This window comes from Equus przewalskii, chromosome 4 (assembly GCF_037783145.1).
Source record: "Equus przewalskii isolate Varuska chromosome 4, EquPr2, whole genome shotgun sequence".
NCBI lineage: Eukaryota > Metazoa > Chordata > Mammalia > Perissodactyla > Equidae > Equus > Equus przewalskii.
Window position 1 is genome coordinate 64,715,937 of NC_091834.1, and position 23,724 is coordinate 64,739,660.

Here is a 23,724-nt window from a genome sequence, read left to right on the forward strand (position 1 = left end):
GGTTTAAAGACGTCTGCCTCCACCCTCTTGCTGGGTCTTCATACGGCAGAGAGAGAGAAAGCTCTCTGGTGTCTCTTCTTATAAGGGAACTAGTCCCATCATAAGGTCCCCACCCTCATGACCTCATCTAACTGTAATTACCTTCCAAAGGCCCCATCTCTGAATACCATCATATTGGGAATTAGGGCTTTAACATAAATTTTGAGAGAACACAAAAATTCAGTCCATAGCAGGAGGAGAATCAGAAAAAATAAGACACTGTGGAAATAAACAAAGACCAACCAAAATAGAATAGAAAAAGGATATTTATTTAGAGCTTGCTACAGCAAGAGAGTCAGCCACCATCACTTGCATTTTGGCAGAGATTCAAATGCAGGCACAGGAGTGGAAATCTTTATAGTGGAAACAGGGGAAGGCTGCAGATGTGCCCTGGTTAGTGGCTGTGGCATGAGAAGCTGTAGGCTGGCTAAGTAGAACCACGGCATTCTATGTGACTGTTAGGGGTGTGAATTTGGCTTTTTCTCTTGTTGGTTTTAAGTTGAAAGCAGGGACAAAAATTAAAGTCTCTGTCAGTTACTAATCAGGTCTTGAGTATTTGGGATAGATTGTTACAGGACTGTGTGATAGAGATAGAGGTCTGACTTCCTACAAGTCTGACTTGTACATAGTTGCTTGGCTTCCTGGTCTGGCTGTTGATAATGTGTTGTGTTCCTGGACTGGTTGTTGCAGAGTGTGGGTCAGAGTTCTATTTTTATGTCTGGTCTGGCCATCATCCATTTGTTTGTTCAGTCTGTCAACACAGACTGACAGACAGAGGGACAGACAAAGCATCTCCTGTCAGCCACTTCACTAGATCCCTCCCACACTTTATCTCCCTGAATCCTCACACAGCCCTGCAAGCTGGTATTATCATCTATCTTTTACAAATGCAAGACAAGCTCGAAGGTTAAGCAATTTGCTTGCTTTCATAGGTAGCACATGACACAGCCAGAATTCAAAGGCACAGATGATTGACCAGGAAGCCTATGATTTCTCCCCTGCATCAGGCTGCCTCTCAGAAGGAAGGACATTACAGAAAGGGACATGGTGAATGACTGAAAAAAAGAGTTCAAAGTGAAAAAAAAAATTTTTTTAATTAAAAAACCCAAACTTGAGATTTGGGGCATGGCTTTTTTTTCTACCTCATTCCTTCTAGAGTTTGCCTTCAGAGCACTATCCCAGTCTCATCTCCTGAAGTGCTTTGTTTTAATGTATTTAAAATCTTAAAGGAGACCACTACTGGTAGGTGCAGGGCCCAATTTTGTTTAGGTAGGTTGAGGTCTTCCTGTACTTTGACATTTGAATCAGATTGCTTTAAACCCCTGTCCTCAGGTTTTCACCAGTTCCAGGAAGTTGGTGTGTCTCTCCCTGCCTGCCCCTCTGAGCTCTCGCCCTCACTATCTCACCTCCCACAGCTCTCTCTGTTCCCTGTGCTCCTGGTCCAACGAACGATGGAATCCTCCTCATTTTCCTTGAGTTCACCACTCACAAGAGTGAATAGAGCAAATGTTGCCAGAGGTGATAGAAGGTTTCCACCTTCTGTCAGCTACCCCACCACCGAGGGTATCTCCCACTCCCTCTTCTCAGCAGGCCTTTCACCACTGTGATTGGGCCCCTGTCTCTCTCCAGAGTCCCCCATACCTCTCTGCTATTGGATTTTCCAGTCCCTGCACTCTTGGTTTTCCCCATTCTCTGGTCTCTAAAATAGAACAAAGCCACATAGAGATGTGTCTTCCCTCTGATACACAGTATACCATAATCCCTCCCCAAAGGTGGAAATGGCCTCAGTCAGTTTTTATTCTTTAGTGCAAGTTTATATCTCCATTACACCTATTTTTTAGTTATCTGTATCTTTATGTCACCATCAGTGACCCCCTTCTGGAATGCGGGGCAATGGTAGTCTCCAAAGCCCATATGCTCTCTGTATCTTATTCATTAATGGAACTCGTTTGATTTCCTATCTATCGTTACAGCCAGGCAGCTCTGGAGTTGGCTGGTAAACAGATCTCCAATGGTGTGAGCACGCCAGGATTATTGCTCATCAACAAGGGGACATCAGCAATGATTAGTGTGAACAGAAGCTCACTTTGTAAACACAGGCTGCAAAATTCAAGCCATAATTAGTTTAAGAACCACTCTTCTTACTAGCAAATATGTCTATTTTCTCCCCCTCAAAGGCTGACAGAAAGAAAAAAAAGAGAACTATTTAAAAAAATGATCAAAAGACTTTTCCACAAATAAGTGTGGAGAGCAAGAGATAGAGGGGATGAGGTTTCCATTTCATAAATGAGCATGCCCTTGATGCCCAGGGGTATCCACTTGTAAAAGAGAGCACCCCCTGCATGGCAGCAGGAGACTGCGAGGTGCACCCTGGAATAGACTAAGTGTAACACATCTGGACGCAACTGCATCTGGCCACGATGACTTGGAAGATGTGATAAGATCCATGCTATACCCAAACTACATGTTTCAAATTAAATGAGGCAGAATGAGGAGGAGAAAAAAGCTTTGGATTAAGATCTGAGTTAGAGTCCTATTCACGTCTAGCAAAATGAATTTAAGATAAGCCCATTAACTGCTCTCAGTACCTGTCTTCATCAGTAAATGTGGGTAAAATGGCTTCTCTACAGATAAGTGCATTTAGCAAAAGACGTAAAGAACTTTATGGGAAAAACTATAAAGACACAAATAAACGAAGCTTGTAGCATGTTCGTGGACAGTAAGATTCAATACTATGCAGATGTCAGTTCTCCCCAGCGGATCTACAGATTAATGCAGTTCCAATCAAAATTGAAATGGGACATTTTATTGAGCTTGAAAAGCCAATTTTAAAATATACACGAAAATTTTAAGAGCCAGGAATAGCCAGGAAGGCACTCTTGGAGAAGTGGAACAAGGTAGTGGAAGTCTACTGTACTAAATATTAATATTTATCATGAAGTCAGAGTGATTAATAAAGTGTGATATTGACACAATACAATAGATTAATAGAAAATAAACAGCCCCAAAGCAGAGCTACATATGGATGGGACCTTGATATATGTCAGAAGATCTTAGGGAAAGAAATGAAATTGAATCTTTACCTCAGTCCATAGACAAAACCAAATAAATTTGACTCTGTAATATTTAAAAAATCAAGTCACAAAGTGGCAGAAGCTATTTGCAACACATATACCTAGAATAGATGAAGAGCTCCTAAAAATCAATTTTAAAAAAAGATTTTTGAAAGAAGATAAATAGAAAAGAAATGGGCAAGATACAAACAGGCTTTTCACAGAAGGGAAAATAGGAATAACCAAAAGTAAATCCTCAACCTCATTTTATAGTCAGGAAAGCGCATATTTAAATTCAATTAGATACAATTCTCCACCCACAGGATTGGTAAAAATTTTAAAGTCTGATATGTCTAAGAGTTGACAAAGATATAAAACTCATGGTTTATTTGGCAATATCCTTCCTCAAAAACTTAGTAGGTTTCCGATCCATTCACTTCCAATCAGTTTCATGCGCCAGCACCATATCCAAAAAGGCTTTCTTAATATAATTCTCAGGTCTAACTTGTTTCTTTGCTTCCTCACCCAATCCCTGTCTCTCAACTTAATGGAAGCTAGCTTGAGACCATCTGAAACAACAGGTGGGAGGCCACATCCTTATCTGATCTTTGCCTCAGGAATGATTCTCAATGGATCTTTGCTGGTTAAAACTTCTCAACGTTATGACTTAACCTGGGGACCAGGGCCAGCAGTTTCATTGACATACGACTGTACACTTATAAAGGGTACATGTTTCCTTTAATGCTCTGCCTGCGTTCTCGTTTTGCACTGGGCCACGCAAAGTATGTAGCTAGTACTATTAGAAGCTAGAAGCAATTGACACTTGCAACTCTACAGGATCTCAAAGTTTAGGAGTTTAATTTCCTTTCTTTTTTTTCACAAGCCAACCAAATCTTGTCTGAGTTCATCTCTTTTGTCTAATACCTTGCTAAATAAACACAGCTGGTAGCAATCAGCACACATTATTAACATTCTGTTTACCAAGTGTGATGGTTAATTTTACGTGTCAACTTGACTGGGCTAAGGGATGCCTAGAGAGCTGGTAAAACATTATTTCTGGGTGTGTCTGGAGGGCATTTCCGGAAGCATTTGAATCAGTAGACTAAGTAAAGAAGATCGTCCTCACCAATCTTGGTGGACATCATCCAATTCATTGAGGGCCTGAATAGAACAAAAAGCCAAAGGAAGGACAAATTTGCTTGAGCTGGGACACCCTCTCCTCCTGCCCTCAGACATCAGCATTCCTGGTTCTTGGGTCTTTGGACTAGGACCAGGATTTACGCCACTGGCTGCCTGATTCTCCAGCCTTTGGTCTTAGACTTGCTCCATCATCTCCTCTGGTTCTCTCGCATTTGGACTTAGACTGAATTGCACCACAGCTTTCCTGGTTCTCCAGCTTGCAGTGAGCAGACTCTAGGACTTCTCAGCCTCCATAACTGTGTGAGCCAATTCCTATAATAAATTTCCTCTTACATTTATCCATATGTATTCCTATTTGTTCTGTTTCTCTGGAGAGCCCTAACTACTACACCAATCTTGTCTCCTGGGCTCCAGGCTCAGTAGGCACACAATCTGCCTTCCTAGGAATCATATGTGGCACTTCTATCAAATGGATCTCCCGTGTCCCAGCTTCCAATATCAGTTTCATTGCCACCTGCTGCCTGCCCACTAGGTCAATGCCACATGATTTAGAATTTTGTTGTGACAGCACTGTATATGAAGTACCAATTTCTGCTTTAGTTAAGGAAACACTAGCAGCTATAACAGAGTAACCCCAAAATAGAGTTGCCTTAAAAATATAGAAATTTGTTTCTTGCTCAAAGTCCAATTGATGGTAAAGTTAAAAGGAAAGAGTACTGCTCCATGCAGTCATTCAGAAATGCAAGCAGATGGAGACTCTGCCATGCTTAACAGATGGCTACTACAGTATCCCTTGGCATCAACATCCAGGAGGAAGGAGCAGGGGGAATAGAGAGTGGAGGATTACTCAGGTGGTTTATCTGAGCCAGGTCTGGCACTGGTATATGTGGATTCTTCCCATGTTCCCATAGGCAGAACTTAGTCACATGACTACACCCTGCTGAAAGGGAGGCTGGGAAATGTAGTCTAGCTGTGTGCCCTGAGGGAAAAGGGAAGGATTTGGTGGACAGCTAACCAGTCTCTGCCACAATTATTTTAGGCCTGTCAGGTTTCACCTGGGCCGAGGAGCTGAGGAACAGAGGAACAGAAAAGGCTGTGTGTCAGGTGTTAGGTCATACCTCCTCGTATCTAGCTGTGACCTCTGGTTTGTTAGAGGCTCAAAAAAAAAACAAAGGGAAAGAAATGGCCAAAGTCCCACAGCTAAGCAGATGAGACCCAATACACTAAAAATATTTAACATTCAGGTTATATTTGTAAATAAAGAGGCCATCAATAATCAATCAAAAATGAATTTCAAATTTAAAAATTTTAGAAATCAGGCATAACTGCTAAAAATGTTTAATTTTTAAAATCAACCAAAACTACACAAAGTTCCCAACACATGGAAAAATATTTATTTTAAAATATTACCATGTAGACTTCCTTGTTAACAAACAAATCATCTGCACTCATTATAGGTCCACAGATGGCTCCTCAGGAATATCCCCCCAGGAATAAATTCCGCTTCATTTAAATTCCCAAGATACCAGTTGCTCCCCCTTCAGGTGCTCAGACCCTGAGAAGAATGGGTTCCCAGTGGCTCTGCAAGGGGCGTGGAGGGTGGGGCAGGTAAGGAGCAGGAACTGACCACTTGGAGACTAAATTTCTAGCTTGGACCCCCACTAGGGATGCATCCTTGAACTGAAACAGCCTAAAGCAGCACGCTGCTTCTAGCCCTGAAGCTAAAGGACCTGCCGCCCCTACGCTATCCCGGCTATTAATGCACAGTGACGGCTGAATTTAACTGCTTTTCACTCCAGCTCAGCGCCAAGCCTGAGTAGAAATAATCCTTTTATCTCCCAATAAAGGAGAATTACCAGCATTTTGTAGCTCAGCTCTCTTTGAAGAGCCATCTTTAGAAGCGGGAGGCTGTGCATTTCCTAGAGTGGTCAGATTAAGGACGCTTTACACTGATCTCATTGGGAGATCGAAGGGCAGGTAGTTAATTATATTGTCACCCAGTTGCCCTGTGGAAAGTACTGCAAGTTTCCATTTTAAACAGATTCCAGAGCACAAATGTCATTCTTGAGAACTTTTCTGAAAAACCAACAAAGTCTTCAGGGCCATACTGTTTAGGAGCCAGCTGTGACTCCAGCAAATGGGGATACTTTGAAAGGACGCAATTCGGTCCGCTGCCTTTTTTACTTGCCTCCCATGGGTATAATCTCACTCTGATCATTTTTTGATGTATATAAGTCCTATATATAGATAACATTGTATAGTAGACTATCTAAATGTAGTAATACCTTCTGTTCACTTCCATAAAGGCAGCTCATGTTCCCCCTGAAATAATGTTAAAACCTCATTCATCCCAACTAATATTGGAATTGACATTCTCAGCATGGGACTTGGCATCTTGAATACATCCTCAAAATACAATAATCCTCAAAATAACTCTGTGAATTTGATGTTTTATGCCTCGTTTTTGAATTGGGAAACTGAGGCTGGGAATGGTAGGCAATTTGCCTAAGGTACACAGCTGGTAATCGGTAGAGCAGAGGGTGTGTTCAGGTGGGACCCTGAAGCCTGTATCCTTGACAAGATACCACCCTGGAAATCAGAGCTTTTCCAACCTTGCACTACCAATGTTTTGCACTGAATAATTCTTTTTTATGGGGACTGTCCTGTGCTTTGAAGGATGTTTAGCAGTATTTCTGGTCTCTACACACTAGAGGCCAGTAGCACCCCCTCCCTCCTGCCGTGACAACCAAAAATGTGTCCTGACACTGCCAAATGTAACCCCAGGGGGCAATATTGCCCCCAGTTGAGAACCAGTGCTATAAATGCTTCTGAAGCATTTGCTTCCTTACACCACTAAAGTTTTGTGGTTCTGTGAAATGCGTGGAATAATTTGAAGGCCCTAACATATACATAGTGACTAAGAGTGGCCTTACAGCGTAACCATTAAGAAATAAAAAATCAATTATAATTAGCATTTCAGTTCACTGCACATAAAAAGCCCCTATTCCTATTATTCCTGGTAACAGTTTGTCCTCTCCAGTGAGTAAATGTTCACACTGTGAAAACATTCAGAAGCTTCAGTGGCTCGTGGCTGCCTCAGAAATTCAGCCCTAACTCCTCACAAAGACATTCAAGGTCTTCCCACTTTGGCTTCAGTTCTTCTCCTCACCTTCCAACCCAAATCCCTTTCAGGCTCCAGCCAAATGAGATGACTCACCATGGTCCAAACACATCCTACATTTTATGTTTCCATGTCTTGGCTGAAGACATTCCCTCTGCTTCACACATCTTTCCCAATCCCATACCCACACCCTCGGCTCCATCTTTGGAATCTCTGCATCTCCCCAGCATGGTAGTAGGCGGTCGACTGTCTTCTCTGTTCGTAATTGGTTTGCGTCTCTCTCATCTGAACCAGACTTGGGAAGAGTGTGTGATCTTTCCTTGTAGACTGAAAGTTCCTGGAGAACAGGAACTCTGTGTTAGCCTATTTAGTTTGGTCCTTGTCTCTTAGCAGATGGCTATGCTTGTGGGATTGTGCTGGATCGGATTGGAGAGAAGATAGAATAAATAGTGCAAAGGTAAACTTCAGACCACTTTCCATGGGGATTAAAGTAAATTTCAAATGTAAATTTCAAACAATGTAGCAAGGACAAGTGAGGACAGCATTTGGCCTCTAGTGTACAATCTCTCTTCCCCATATGACTTGGATGCCCTGAGCAGCCCTCTGACCTGAGCCACCACTAGGATTGTGCCCACTAAGCCCTAATCAATGCCACCTGGCTGAGGGTACGTGGGACTGGCATCCCGTCCATGCTTCCCTCACTGAGGATGCACTCTGGGGCAAGGCTGCACGCATCCAGAGGGAGGGCAACTTTTCCCAACCTTCACAGAGGCACCACATTGCCTGGCAGAAGTCCTGACAGTAAAGACTCTTCCATGGTGTCCAATAACTCCATCCCCAAATTTGCTATCTATCCACTCCTTTTAATAAGAGCTGTTGCACTGAATTCTGCCCACTTTAATCAACTTTTATTTTACCACTACTTCCTTACTAGAGAGAGGTTTATATTAATTCATTCAACAAATATTTATTAATCACACACTAAGTTTAAAGGATACAGTATTGAAGAAAACAAAGTCCTTGACTCCATCAAGGTTATATTCTCATGGATTCTTATATTTACCCCTCATGTGTTTACCATCAAACAACAGCCCACATAGAATTAAAGTTATATCCAGGCTCCTGTTTGGGACAGGATGTTTTTGAATATCCCTGGCTTGAGGTTTTATTGAGAGTGGAGTTTCTGAGTTAGATGAATGAGTAGTCTGGGGTAACCATTCTAAGAAAATGGCTTTGCCCTAGGCTGCTCAAGTGACCAGATGGGTATCTCAGCATCCTCCTCTGTGGTCACATGGCTAATTCGAGCTTCAGCTGATTCAGGGCATTCAACCAAGCCTCTTGAGAGAGACTGGATGTCCCAATGCATTGCATTTTATATTAAGCTGCAAACTGAGCAGTTTCCAGTATCCAGCCCAGAGCCATCTTTACTCTGAAAATGTCCAAGGGGTCCTCCTGGGCGTAGGTGAGCAAGATATAAGTGATCTCCTGACAGCCACGAGTCTAACCTGAGACATTCCTATTGACAGAAAGAGCTCTCCATTTTACCGTTCCCTTTTTGTATCTACAGATGGAAAGCTGTGCACCAGCTACAACCGAGGGCTCATCTCGAAGGCAAAAATCAAGGCCATCAAGTATAGCATCGTCATCATTCTTGGTAAGTAATGTCCCTCCTTCTGTCACAGAACTGTGTGAAAATTCCAAAAGCAAACCTGTACCTAGGACCTGGTGGCAGAGAGCCCACATAAAAAGGAATTTGTCTACGCACACTTCTACCTTTGTCTGATTGGAGTGGAATGTGTGGAACTTGTCGGTCCAACTGTGGCTCCTTCAAGGGCCCACATTTGATTCCTAATCTCTCTCTTTATGAACATAGTTGCCCACCAAGGCCATGGGGTGGATAATTTGGAGAAAATCTGATTAGGACATGACTAGCTAAAGCTGATGCTCATCATCACCTAGTTGAACCAGTTACTTTCTTTAAGGCATACTCTCCTCCAGGGCTAAAGTTCATGAGACAGAAGTGGCATTTCATTTCTTCTGGATATTTAATTTCAGGGTCACTATAGATCCCTCCCTGTGGCCGCTTTATCTTCTCCCCTACCCTCCTGTCTTCTTTCCTTTCCTTTTCCTTCCTCTCTGCTCTTAAGACCCATAAAGTCACCTCATCTTAGGGGGGAAAAAAGGCATTTCTAGAACACCTAATATGTGTCAGATTGGTGTGTGTTTGTTATTCTCAACCTTTCAAAACTTTCTCTCTTTTATACCCTCTTAGCTAATGACCTTCCTTTGTATTTCACTAAGAAAATACTATATCAGAATAGAACTTCCCATTCTCCCACTTTCACGTCCATCAACCTATCTGCATCTCCACTATGTGCTCAGTCTTTTCTCCAATTACTGTGGATAAACTAACACTGCTTCTTTCTAAGTCCAAAATGCTTGCTGGAGCCCTGAATCCCATCCTTTCTGCTTATTCAAGAATTTTGCTCCTTCAGATATCTCCTCTCCCCCGCAAATGTGCCCCTTGACTGGATCATCCGCACGTAAACATATTATTACAGCTCCCTTGATGAAATCTCCTGGTAACAGACCCAGTTCACCACCCTTTTTTCTAGCACATCTCCTCCACTCTTCAACTCCCATTCTTTGGAGGCTCTTTCTATTAGCTATCTTTCCTGTTACTCCAGTAAAACCACCCTTATTAAGGTCACCACAACCTCCAAAATGCCAAATGTCAATTCTCAGTCTTCGTCTTGACTTTCATCAGTCACTCCTTCTTAGAACACTTCCTTTGCTTAGAAATTGTATCTATTCCTACTTGAGATCAGTATTTGTATTTCTAGGAAGCTTCTCATACTCAGCATGTTAAACCGGAAGTCTTAGCATGTTCTCCCACCCACTGCACAGGAACACTTCTTCCTGTTGCTGTCTCCATTTCAGCAAATGATACCATCTTTCACCCAGCATCCACACCAAAAACCTGAGGATCATCTGTCAGTCATTATTCTATTCCTCTCACATCCCACGAGTCTAGTTCATCAGCAAAGCCTGGAGGCTTTACCTGCAAAACAGATCTCAAATCTAACCATTTCTCAGCATCTCTACAACTATTACTGTCTTGGTCAAAGTTTCCACCAGCTTCTGCCTGGAACATTACAACTGGTATACTCTTATTCCTTTTCTGCAAAACAGCCAATGTGATCTTTTAAAAATGTAAATCAGATGCTATCACTACCTCGCAAACCTATCTATATCTTCCTATTATGTGAGAATAAAATCCTACCCTTTTAGCATGCCTTACGAGGCTGGTGTCATCTGTCAACCAGCCAAGTCTCCAGCCCATTCCCATTGCTCTCCTCCTTGATTATTCCATACCAGTCACACTGGTCTTCTTGCTATTTCTTCAAAATGTCAACTTGTTCACACCTCAAGAAGGTTACACTATTCCCCCCAACCTGGAATGCTCTGACTTCAGGTGCTAGCGTGGCTTACATGGCTTACTCTTTCCAACACTTTTTTTTTTTTTCCCCAAAGATTGGCACCTGGGCTAACAACTGTTGCCAATCTTTTTTTTTTTCTGTTTTATCTCCCTAAACCTCCCCTGTACACGGTTGTATATCTGAGTTGCATGTCCTTCTACTTGTGGGATGTGGGACGCTGCCTCAACGTGGCCTGATGAGCGGTGCCATGTCAGTACCCAGGATCCGAACCCTGGGCCGCCGCAGCGGAGCGGGCAAACTTAACCACTTGGCCACAGAGCCGGCCCCTCCTTCCATCATTTTGTTTTCCAACAATGCCACCTCCTCAGAAAGGCCTCCTTGACAAGTCTTAAATAGCCTTCTTCTAGTCTTTACCCTACCTTATTTTTCTTCATATTCTTACTTCTACCTGACATTATTGGATATCTATTGATTTGCTTATATCTGTCTCCACTGCTGGAGTAATAAATCCATGAGAGCAATGAGTTTTGCTTTTGTGTCCCTTACAGTATTATCACCAAGCCCTTAAATAGGGTCCCACACCCACTAAGTGCTTAATTAATATTTGTTAAATGAATGAATGAATGAGGATATGCAGAAAGGAAAGGGATTTGTGCTATTCCTTTTTCCTTAGCTCAAATGCTGCCCCTCCCTATTCCTCTTGCAGCTCTTCGGAGCTCTGAGAAAGCAGAGCTCTCATGTAAGCTGCGTGTCAAATCACAAAAGCAGTCAATTTCACCTTTCTAAAATGCAACTGAAAAATGCCAAACACACCGCATGCAGTGTGACTCAGCCGGCAGAATATAGGCACAAAACAACACTGCGGGCAGACCTGGGGATAAAGCAGATGCCACCCACCAGGGCTCACAATCCTTTCCTAGAGGCTTCTGAAGTAGATCAAAGACTCCCTAGCCTTCCCAGACAATCAGAAGCACAGATACACATCCCCTGGAGGTTGAGTCAGGAAATGTATCTTATACGTGTGTTCCTGAGCCAGCATAGCCCTTTGTAATCAGGAACCATATGCCCAGGCCCTGGGGGTCCTTTTAGTCAGAAAGCAGGGATGCCCATGAGAGGGTCAGCCAGTGTCAACAGCCCAATCAGACCAAATCGGCCCTCTCTATAACAAATATTTTGTAATGCCCTTTTATCATCCTGAAATGAAATGCGTACATAATACTATCTACTTAACATAATTCTTAAAAGACGAATATACTGCCTAAAAGGAGGACTGTATAAAGGAGGAATGGAAAGAAAATCGTTTAGACTAAGACAATACAGATTCCAATGTGCAAATCATTGGACACAGCTATCTCAGAAGAATAATGAAATAGCCAGATACTTACACCCAGACTGTAGTTATAGCTACAGATAAAAACCAATACGGTGTGTTCTCATGAAGACATAAAAAACAAGCATTCTTGCTGTCAGTGATTGATTTTCTGAGCAAGTGAAAAAACCCTGGTAAAGTCCCACATTAAACAAAGTACTCTTTCCTCCATTTGCAAGGGAATTGCATTTCTGGAAGATTCAGTATTTATTAAAAATATTTGTGTTCACATCTATAATAGAGTTCGGTTTCTAGCGTGGAGTGGTTATAAATAGGCATCTCTTCTATGTAAATATCCAGTTGGGCATTCAAAGATGCATGGGACATGGCTGGGACTGCCTGCATTATGCAGGACGCCTGGTATCCCTGGAAAAACCAGAACCCCTCTCACACACACACACACACAAACACAGACACATTTTCCAAATGCTTCCAAAAGGCAATTTTGCCCCTCCATGCCCCAGAACCACTATTCTGGTCCAATGCCAGGGTTAACCACCAGAGCCCAGAATGTTCAGTGGTCTTTGTGTTTTAATCACTCCCCTTTAATACATTACCAAAATCTTGGGGGAAAAAACCTGTGTCAGTCAAACACTTATGAAGGAAAGTTGGTGCCTGCAAGCAGATAGTCAAGGAGGCCTGACTTCTCTGAGGAAAAGTCCTATGGGTGAGAAAGAGAGAAAAGTAGGGTGGAGAGAATGTGGCAAGAAAGTAGGAGAGCAGATGTGCATGTCTAGTCAACCCTAGAAAGGTTTACCTGTGTATGTGGGTGTTAGTCTGGGTTCTCCAGAGAAATAGGAGATAGATATATATGTAAAGAGATTTATTATAAGGAATGGGCTCATATGATTATGAAACTGAGAAGTCCTAAGATCTGCAGACCTAGGAGAATCGACAGTGTAATTGCAGTCCATGTCTGAGTCTGAAGGCAGGAGAAGACAGTCAAGCAGAGACAGTGAATTCTCTCTCACTCAGCCTCTTTGTTCTATTCAGGCCTTCAGTGGATTGAATAGGTCCACCTACATCGGGGAGAACAATTAGCTTTTCTTAGTCTATCAATTCAAATGTTAATCTCATCCGGAAGCACTCTTAGAGAAACACCCAGAAATAATGTTTAACCAAATATCCCTGCACCCCATGACACAGTTAAGGTGACACATAAAATCAACCATCACACTCTCGATCTCCATTTTCCATCCATTTTCTTTGAGGGTTTGGAGCTAAACAGAATCAGGGTCTCACACACATCAATTGATTTGGAGAGAAGTATAGGGTGGGTGTTTTCTGAAGTGGCTGACTTGGGAAAAAAAAAATTGAGAACACTGTGATTAGCCAGTCTGTGCTCTGAAAATATTAGGTACAATGCTTTCCCCTTGCCATACCCTAAAACCAGGGGTCACTATCTGATTGAAATGTTATCTGTTCTGTCTTTTCCCATAGAGTTTCCAAAGGGTTTTGCTGGTTTGCTTCTGCACTGTGTGGGACGAGAAGCTAAGGCCACATCAAGCAGTTCCCAGGCTTTCAATAGAGTCATGACAGTCAAATCAGACCCTCCCTTCACAGATAGAGAGCTCCAGGAAATTTAGTCAATTTTAGAAATGTGTTTGTGGGATGTGGACATTTGTATGTGTATATGTGTGCATGTGTGTGTTTAAACAAACATGGCATTAATGTCAACACATGATATTAATGTTCTAAATATCCCTGAGATCCCAGGTGCAAAGGAATCTCCTAGTTGAAGCTCCCATCAGGGTCAACTCAGAAAGCCCCCTGGGCTGTGGCCCACTGTGGTGCTAATGACTCTCCTCTCCTCAGCCTTCATCTGCTGTTGGAGTCCGTACTTCCTCTTCGACATTTTGGACAACTTCAGCCTCCTTCCAGACACCAAGGAACGATTCTACGCCTCTGTGATCATTCAGAACCTGCCAGCCTTGAACAGCGCCATCAACCCCCTCATCTACTGTGTCTTCAGCAGCTCCATTTGTTTCCCTTGTGGGTAAGGGGCACTTCTGCCTGGGCCAGACACACTGATGGCCACTACACTCCCACTCCTACATTCATCTTCCTCATTCCGGAGCCCTTGGCAGGTTATAGGTGAGACACTTGAGGGTCAGAAAGATCCCGCTAGTGTGACAAATTCAAACCCAGGCCCCTGCTCTTTCTCCAATACTACATCACCTCCTATAGCAACCGTCTTAATCAGGTCACCTATAAAAGACCTCTCTTTTGTTCAAAGCTTCTCCTTATGAGTTGCCTCAATACAAGGCTGTGGTGATGGCAGGACTCAGAGCGTTATTACCATTTTACACATAAACAAATTGAGGCTCATAAAGTTAAGTGATATTATTGAGGTTATTTGAAAAATTAGTAGCAGAGCTGAAATTAGATCCCTCCCACTACTCAGTCATTTGGCTGTTTTTCAGCTGTCTCCCTACACAAGCTACAGGGAGTAAGGGGAGAAATCTATAGAAGATAGAATAGCAGAATGGTTTAAGTCTTGGGTTTGATGCCAGTCGCCGAAGTCCTGCCACTGCTGATTCATAGTTCCGTGTGACCTTGGGCAAATTATTTAACTTCCATAAACCTCAGTTTCCTCACTTGTAAAATGCGGCTAATAGCAGTGCCTACCTCTTGGGCAGTGATGTCTCTGTCCATTGGGCTCTGGTGCTGACCAGTGGGAAGGAGGACTGTGAGTACTGGGGAAGAAGATGGGGCATATTACATGTCAAGTGCTTAAAACAGTGTCTGATCCTTAATATATTCTCCGTAACTATTATCTCTTAACATCTCTATTTCCCTTTTCATCATCAAATGATTTTCCCTTCCTGTTTTATTCTTTCTTTAGGGACCAAAGATCACAGGATTCCAGAATGACATACCAGGAGAGAACCGAGAGGCACGAGATGCAGGTTCTGTCCAAGCCAGAATCCATCTAGACCCTGGGGGAGTGGTAGTGCTGGCTGAACCCCATCAGCTCTCCTGGGTCCTTGTCACCACCTTGGGCATGTGCATGAAGCCTGAGCCGACTTCTCCACCCTACTCCTTTCATCACCTGGGGGATGTACAAGGCAAACATCCTAATGAGTGTGTGTCACCTTCATTAGCAAGTATCAGCCAATATGACATCACCAACTACTCATGCCAGCCAGGAAAGATGCCCCCTCCTTCCCCACCACTCCCAGCTCTCTTTTCCAGTGGTCAGCACCAGAGCCTAATGGACAGAGGCATCACTGGCCCACGTGGTCCAGTCTTGGGCAAGCAGAGGGGACTGAAAAAGCATGGTTGTATATGAGTCTTCTACTTACAATTTAAGAAGTAAATGAAAGACTTACCGAGACCTAAATTTCCCCCCCATTTCTGGATTGGAGGTTCAGTAGTTGTAGCCAAGAAGATGTTTGTCCTTGAAATGCCAACAAATTCATTTCCAGGCATTGGCGCTTTCCATCTCCTCTGCAGATGGCCTTGGTTTGCAGATGGGTATGTTGGCAGCAGTCAACCTCACAATTCCTTTGTATCAACAAATGATTTGTGGAACAATCACAACTGCTGGCCCTCCAGAGCAAGGTAAAAATTGAGAGGAACTTTCTCTGATAGGAAAAGAAATAGTGCTAAGAAGTCATGGGCCCCAGACCTCTAGTCTCTGAGAGTTGGGACCTGGGTCTCATATGTCTTTAAGGCTCTCCAAAGGCTCCTCCCTTTGCATTCAACATTTGGGCCACTCTGGGCTCCATTCCTCACACCTCAGGGACACTTCTTCCCCTTTGAACTCTTTGAGCCTTATCTTAGTTAGAAGCTGAATTCCTGTGGCTTTTCCAGGCATGAGGTTTCTCTAAGCTCTTTATCGTTTTTGCACGTCGCAGCCCTTGTCTATCTCACACCTCGCCCGGGAAGCACAAGTGGGCTTATTTTGACAAGTCTGGAGTTTGGTATTTATAAGCATAATCCAAGTGAAATATGACTAAATGTTTTCTAGTCAATTTTTACCGTTGGATTTTTCCATAAGTGGAAGTGTAATAATTTAATTTGATTATATATACATCCCCACCCACGGCTCTGGGATGCGCCTGAGCTCCTTATTTTTAGCCTCACATACGTTCTTGACATTAAAATCTCCTTGGCAAAATCCTCCTTCCCAGAATTATTCTGAGCTTAAACCCTTTTTTTTTTTGGCCTACTGCTAGCAGAGTCATTAAAATGTGCAGTGTATTTTAATAGCACTCCATTCCTCATTATGGTGTCAACCCAGAGACTACATGTTTAAGGTCACAGTGGCAATTTTTCCATAAACTCTCTTTTCAATTCCATCTGACCTTAGGGAAAGTCTCTCCTTAGGCAGAGATTAGACTCCTCAGTCACCATTTCTCTGAGAATTATTCTCTGAATTTGAGCAGCCTGAATAATCTAGTTTGATGTCTACATAACAGTTTTGAAGGCTGCTTCACTCTCTGTCCCATTAGAGCCACCCTGGAAGCTTTGAGTGGCTGAGAAGTACTTTAAATCAAGATGTGCCACAAAAGACCTACAGAATCATTGCTAAAATAGCTGCCTGCATGGGAGCCAATTAACAGCAAAATCTGGCGAGTGTCCTAGATGGCAAAACAGGAGGCCTGGGTTCCCTTGACAGATGCTTTCAACTTCTGTCAAGTTCTGGTCTGCAGAAGACATTACATGCCTACCTCATCCATCAATAGATTCCAAAAGTTAAAGAGAGACTCGAGTGAGGGGCTTTATGCTCTTTAGGAGCTGTGAATGTGGTTTTGTATTTGTTGGAATGCTGTATCCCTTATTCCCTGAGAAGACTGGAGATCAGTAAAAGAATGGTACAGGTTGCTGCAGGATAAGCTGCCATTAAAATGAAACTTGCTGTATATATTGGTGTGGATTCTGGAATCCCCATTTCCATGTATTTGCTGAGCTTGAAGAAACATGGTTTAAAAATTGTGAGAACACTGGAAATTACTTGTCTTATGGCCTTGGACAAATCATTTAATGTCTCTGGGCATCAACTGGCTCACCTGTAAGATGGGAACAAAATAAGACACCAGAGCAGAGGGTCTTGTGAGTTCTTTACAGATACAGGTTCTGAGATTGAATTGGCCTAAATTGCATGCAGAGAGTCAGAGCTTTTGGACTTCTTTCCCCAGGGGACCTGTGACTCAGTGACTCAGTGCTGAGTCATTTGCCCTTTAGAAGGTGTAACTTCCCCAACTATCACTTTGAAGTCAGAGAAACATCATTTCCCAACTGAGAAATACAGTTGGAGCTCTTGGGAACAATGAGAAGCGTAGTGTTGTGATGTCACTGTTTGTAGCCTTGGAAGCCCAAGTGGGGTCAGAGAAGTCAACAGGTTGCTATACAAAGTACAGATACTTACTTCCCACACCAAGATGTCAGAGAGGTCTACGGTTACGTTGTCACAGAGCTTCAGGTATAGGTGAAGATTTAGCATAACCAGAGTAGGTGTGCTTAATATATTCAGCTGCGCTATAGAAAAAAAGTATTTCCACTTTACTGAACTAAAATAAATGTGAATGGTAAAAATTTCTCTGATTTCATGGCTTGTGTGAAGCATAATGTAATTGAAGTTTAATTTCACCAAGCAACATTTCCCACCTTTTTTCCCCAGAAAGTGGTAACACCTTTTTAATGGCTTTAATTTGTGATTAATCGTGAGAAAACAAAGTATCCCTTTTAAAGGAAACAAACATGCAGCTTGAACTTGTTCCTCACTTCATCTGGACCACTCTATCTACACATATACAGAAAGGACTTTGCTCTTCCTCCCGCATCCACAGTGTGGAAAGGGACCAAATCCTGGCTCTGCTGAGGAAACAGGAAAACAAAACTATTTTAGCAGGAAATAAAGTGATTCCGCTCTTCTAGAATCATCTTAAGTAAGCTATAGACATGCAGGCAACTACAGTTCTTTTACAATCTTTTGAATATGCCTCATTTTTATGCAGATTTACCAATATTCCTGCAGCTTTTCAATTGCATTTGATTGAAAGGAGATGGTTGTAACTGTGTAAGTGCCAACCTCCTTGCTTTTGGAAACATGAAAAACCCATGTCTCATTTCTCTGCCATTGCATTTTAAGGATGCATTATCCACAACAAGGCTGGTGCAATTAACATTTGAAAAGTGCAATTCCATGCTTCTAGAATGTTAAAGTGGTTGGAGGCTTGGATCTTCTAGACTCATGGTTTTCAGACTGCTCAGGGACCCCCTAAGGAGTTCCAAGGAGGTGATTCAGTACTGATATTCATACACACAACAATAGCATGTAAGTCTAGAGGAAGACAGATGTAGTTAAGTTGTTTAAAAGTTTTTGAATTACCTGGGATGATGATAGAATATAGGTTACCATTAGACATTGATACACCAAAAAATTGTTAGTGCAGTTGAGTCAATTTCGACTCCTAGCGACCCTGTGGAGCAGAACCCTGTCTTGTCTTTTTGTGCCCTTCTCTCACCTTCTGGCACTATATCAGACAACGCTCTGCTGCTATCCATAGGACTTCCATGGCCAACTTTTTTGGAAGTGGGGATCAGGCCCTTCTTCCCAGTCTGTCTTAGTTTGGAAGCTCTGCTGAAACCTGTCCACCATGGATGACCCTGCTGGAATTTGAAATACAAGTGGCATAGCTTTCAATATCATAGCAACATGCAGCCACTACAGTCTGACAAGCAACAGACAGGTGGTGTGGTTCCCTGACCAGGAATTAGCCCAGCCCAAGGCAGTGAAAGCACCGAATCTTAACCACTAGACCACCAGGGCTGGCTACACCAAGCACGTGTGTTGTAATTTCAAGAATGCATGTTGTAATCACTAAAATAATGGAAATGAAGAAGTACATAACTTCCAACTAAAAGACAAAGGAAACTGAATAATAAAATCACTCACACAGTCCAAAAGAAGGCAAAAAAAGAGAGAAACAGGAACGTGAATGGCTGGGCAGATAGAAAGCACACAGGAAGATGATGGGTTCTTTATCCAACTATCTCAGTAACTGTAATAAATGTAAGCAGATTAAATGCTCCAGTTAATAATCAAAGATTGTCACACTGGATTTTTTAAAAAAGCCAACTGTCTGGGGGCTGGCCCCGTGACTGAGTGGTTGAGTTCGCGCGCTCCGCTGCAGGCGGCCCAGTGTTTCGTTGGTTCGAATCCTGGGCGGGGACATGGCACTGCTCATCAGACCATGCTGAGGCAGCGTCTCACGTGCCACAACTGGAAGGACCCACAACAGAGAATGTACAACTATGTACCGGGGGGCTTTGGGGAGAAAAAGGAAAAAATTAAATCTTTAAAAAAAAAAAAAAAAAAGCCAACTGTCTGTTGTTTAGAAAAGACATGCCTAAAACACAAAGATACAGAAAGTTTGAAAGTAAAAGAATGGGCCAAGGCATTCCATGGAAACAATACCAAAAGAAAGCCAGTGAGACTGTATTAATAAAGACTAAATAAACTTTAGGGCAAAATCATCAGTTAGAGTTAAATAGGGATACTTCAAATGATAAATGTTTTAGTTCAATAGCATGATATAATAATTCTAAATTTCTGTGCAATTAACAACATGGCCTCAAAATATGTGTTTTAAAAGTTGTCAAAACTACAAACCAATAGATAAATCCACAGCCATAGCAGGAAATTTTATCATACTTAATTCTAGTCATTGAGGCAGACAAAAAATTAGGAATAATCTGGATAATTTGAACAACACAAATAACACAGGCAGAACACTTACACGACCATCCCAAAATAAACAGTCTCTTCCAGCGCACGTGACACAGTTACAAAAGCCTACTACATGCCAGGCCAAAACACAAGCTTCAAAACTTTCGGAAGACTGGGCTCATACAGTCTAGTTTCTCCAACCTCAGTGCAATTATGCTAGAACTCAAGAGCAGGAATATAACTAGAAAATTCCCATGTGTTTGGAAATTAGGAAATATACTTCTTAATAACTTACGGTCAAATAAGAAAGCATATAGAAATTAGAAAACAGTTGTATTGAATGACAATGGAATTATATATCAAATGTGTGGGATACACATAAAATAATGCTTAAAGGAAAAGAAGAATTTAAAGTCAATGAACAAATCACCTGTCATGAAGTTCTAAAGATTCACCAAAGTAAATCCAAAGGATATATAAGGAAGAAAATAATAAGTAAAAGGAAAATTAATGAAATAGAAAACAAACATATAATTTAAAAGGCTCAATAAGATAAAATTCTGCTCTTGGAAAAAATAATAAAATTAATAAACCTCTGGTGAGACTGGTCAAGGGAAAAAAAAAAAACGGATACAAATAAGCAGTATCTTTTCTTTTTTTTTGAGGGAGATTAGCCCTGAGCTAACATCTGCTGCCAATCCTCCTCCTTTTGCTGAGGAAGACTGGCCCTGAGCTAACATTCGTGCCCATCTTCCTCTACTTTATATGTGGGACGCCTGCCACAGCATAGTTTGCCAAGCCTCGCCATCATGTACACATCCAGGATCCAAACCAGCGAACCCCAGGCCGCTGAAACGGAACCCGCAAACTTAACAACTGCGCCACTGGGCGGCCCCAACAGTATCTTGTTTTTTCCCCTAAGGCTATCACTGTAGGTCCTGGAGTCAATAAAGAGATAATAAGAGGATATTATGACCCAGTTTATCACAAAACAAACTGAAAATATAGATAAATGGGCCAACTTCCTATTATTAACATAAGAAGAAATAGAAAATCTGAGTATTACCATTACTACTAAGGAAATAATACACCTTCATTGGTCAATTCTACCACAATTTATGTATAAAGCAACACCAATTTTATACACTCCTTGGGAGACTAGAAAAATGAAGACTTTTAAAATTATTTATGAGACCAAAAAACCTTAACACCAAAACCCTACAAAGACGTTACAAAAAGGAAAATTACAAGTCAACATTTGTCATGAAAATAAATACAAAAATTCCAAATGAAATATTCACAGGGGCTGGCCCCGTGGCCTAGTGGTTAAGTTCAGTGTGCTCTGCTTTGCCAGCCCAGGTTTGGTTCCCGGGCATGGACCTACACCACTTGTCAGCAGCCATGCTGTGGCAGCAACCCATACATAAAATAGAGGAAGATAGGTACAGATGTTAGCTCAGGAGGAATCTTCCTCAGGAAAAAAAAAAATATACATATATATTAGCAAACCAAATTCAGCAAAATATAAAAAGACAAAAACATGTGACCAAGTTGCATTTATTCCAAGACTGCAAAGTTGGCTTAATGTTAGAAAGCCACTCAAATAATTCGTTACACTAATAGATTACAGGATTTAAAAAAAACCAATGTATTATCAACTTAATAGATACAGGAAAAATGTTTGATAGAATTATTTGACATCCAGACATGATAAAAGATTTTCACAAACTTGAGATAGAAAGAAATTCCTAACTCTAAAGTTATGTACCAAAAGACCTAATGATGAAACTTTGAAGGTGTCCCCTTTGAAATAAAGAATGAGTGAAGAATGGCAGCATCATCACTTTTCTTCAACTCTGTACTGAGATCCCAGGCAATGCAGTAAAGCAAGCAAAACAAATAGATAAAAGGTATAAGGATTGGTAATGAATAATATAAACCAACAGTATTGGTATAAATGCACAGTGGAATATCCAAAATAATATACAGATAAATAATTAGAATGAATCATAAAGTTTAGTAAGGTTGCAAGATACAAAATCAACATGCAAAAATCTATTTCATTTCCACATAGCAGCAACAAATAGAAAATTAAATTTTTTAAATTATTATTTGCAATAGCCTCAAAAGATGGTGTTCTTAGAAATAAACTCATAAAAGGTGTGAATCAACACAGAGAAACCGTAATACTATTGAGAGATATTAAAGAAGGACTAATTAAATGTAGAAATAAAAATATCATGATTATTGTTTGAAGATTGAATATCATAAAATTATCAGTTCTTCTCCAATTGATCTCTAAGATTAATACAATGACACTCAAAGCTCCAACAGAAATTTTGTAGGACTTGACTAGGTGCCTCTAAAAATTTATGTGAAAATGCAAAGGGCTAAGAATAGCCAAGACGCTCTTGACTAAGAAGAAAAAGATGGGAAAGTTTGATCAACCAGATGCCAAACCTTATCATAAAGCCATAATAATAAAGCTTGTGGTATTGTCTCCAGAGTAGACAAATTAGCAAATAAAACAGGAAAAGAATCCAGAAAATAATGCCCGGATATAAGAAAACTTGATTTATTTCAGCGGTAGCATTGTGGAGGAATGGAGAAAAGGTGTTCTTTTCAATACATGATGCTAGGACAATTGGGTGTTTACATGGGAAGAAATTAAAATGATAGCCTAGTGGATTGTATGCAAAATCAGTTTCAGGTAGATTATGGATCTAACTGCATAAGACAAAACAAGCTTGAAGAAATAATATAGGAGAATATCTTTAAGATCTCTGAACAGGGAAAGAGTTCTCAATCAAAACACAAAAACCACTGCTCACAAAGGAAAAGATTGATAAATTTGATCACTTAAAATTAGAAACTCTGCTCATCAAAAGACATCATAAAAAGGGTGAAAAGGCAAGCTGTAGAGTGGGAAATGATATTCGTACCTCATACAACTGACTAAGATCTAGTATTTAGAATATATAAAAATGTATGCAAATCAGTAAGAAAAGAGACTAAAAGACAGAAAAACGGGCAAGACTTGACATCAGAAAAGAGGTTATCCAAATGGCCAATAAACATATGAAAAGGTGTTTAATCTCATTAAAAGTCAGAGAAAAGTAAATTAAACCACTGTGAGATACCATTATGCACCCACTAGATTGGCATAAATATCACAATAGCATGTGGTGGTGAGGATGTGGAGAATCAGAAGTTCTCATTCTGTTCTGGTGGGTGAATAATTAGTACAAACTTTCTGGAAAATTATGTGCCTTTAACTAGTAAAATTAAGGATTCCTATACCCTATGACCTTGACATTTCATTCCTGAGTACACATACTACAGAAGAGTGTAATTCTGTGCACCATGATATATGTGAAAGAATATTCATAATAGTATTGATTGTAAGAACCCAACTGAGGCCAAAAAAAATGCCCCTCAACAGTAGAATAGATAAAAATAGATTATGGTATATTTCACACAATGGAATACTTGACATCAACAAAAATGGGGAAAAAACCACACAGCTGCTTGCCACAACGTGAAAAGATCTTTAAAAACGTGGTGTGAAAGTAGACAAGACAGATATCAAAGGCCACTATATGATTCATTTATTTACAATTCAAAGCCAGCCAAAACTATACTATTGTGTTTAGGATGCACATCTAGGTGATAAAACGCCAAAGCAAAGCAAAGCAGTTACTTTCTAGAAAGGCCAAGACCTGGGGCACTTTGTGGGGAGGGAGAGAGCTGTGTTTGGGAGTGGGCACACAGAAGAGTGACTGGCAAGTTTCTATTTCCTGATCTGGGTGGCAGTTACAAGGGTGTTCACTATCTAATTACTCATTAAGCTACATATTTACGTTTTGTGCACTATTATGAATGTG

The 23,724-nt window shown here is 41.3% G+C and overlaps 1 protein-coding gene across 1 annotated transcript in view; it reads left to right on the forward strand.

The window, feature by feature from the left end:
* NPSR1 (neuropeptide S receptor 1) overlaps positions 1 to 17,030 on the forward strand; it is a 152,789-nt gene extending 135,759 nt beyond the window's left edge. Inside the window, exons 7-9 of the mRNA XM_008535273.2 lie at positions 8,921 to 9,007; positions 13,978 to 14,158; positions 15,008 to 17,030. Of these exons, the coding sequence (XP_008533495.2) occupies positions 8,921 to 9,007; positions 13,978 to 14,158; positions 15,008 to 15,098 (359 nt within the window). The 3' untranslated portion in view covers positions 15,099 to 17,030. The remainder of the gene's footprint in view (positions 1 to 8,920; positions 9,008 to 13,977; positions 14,159 to 15,007) is intronic.
* Positions 17,031 to 23,724: the final 6,694 nt, after the last annotated feature.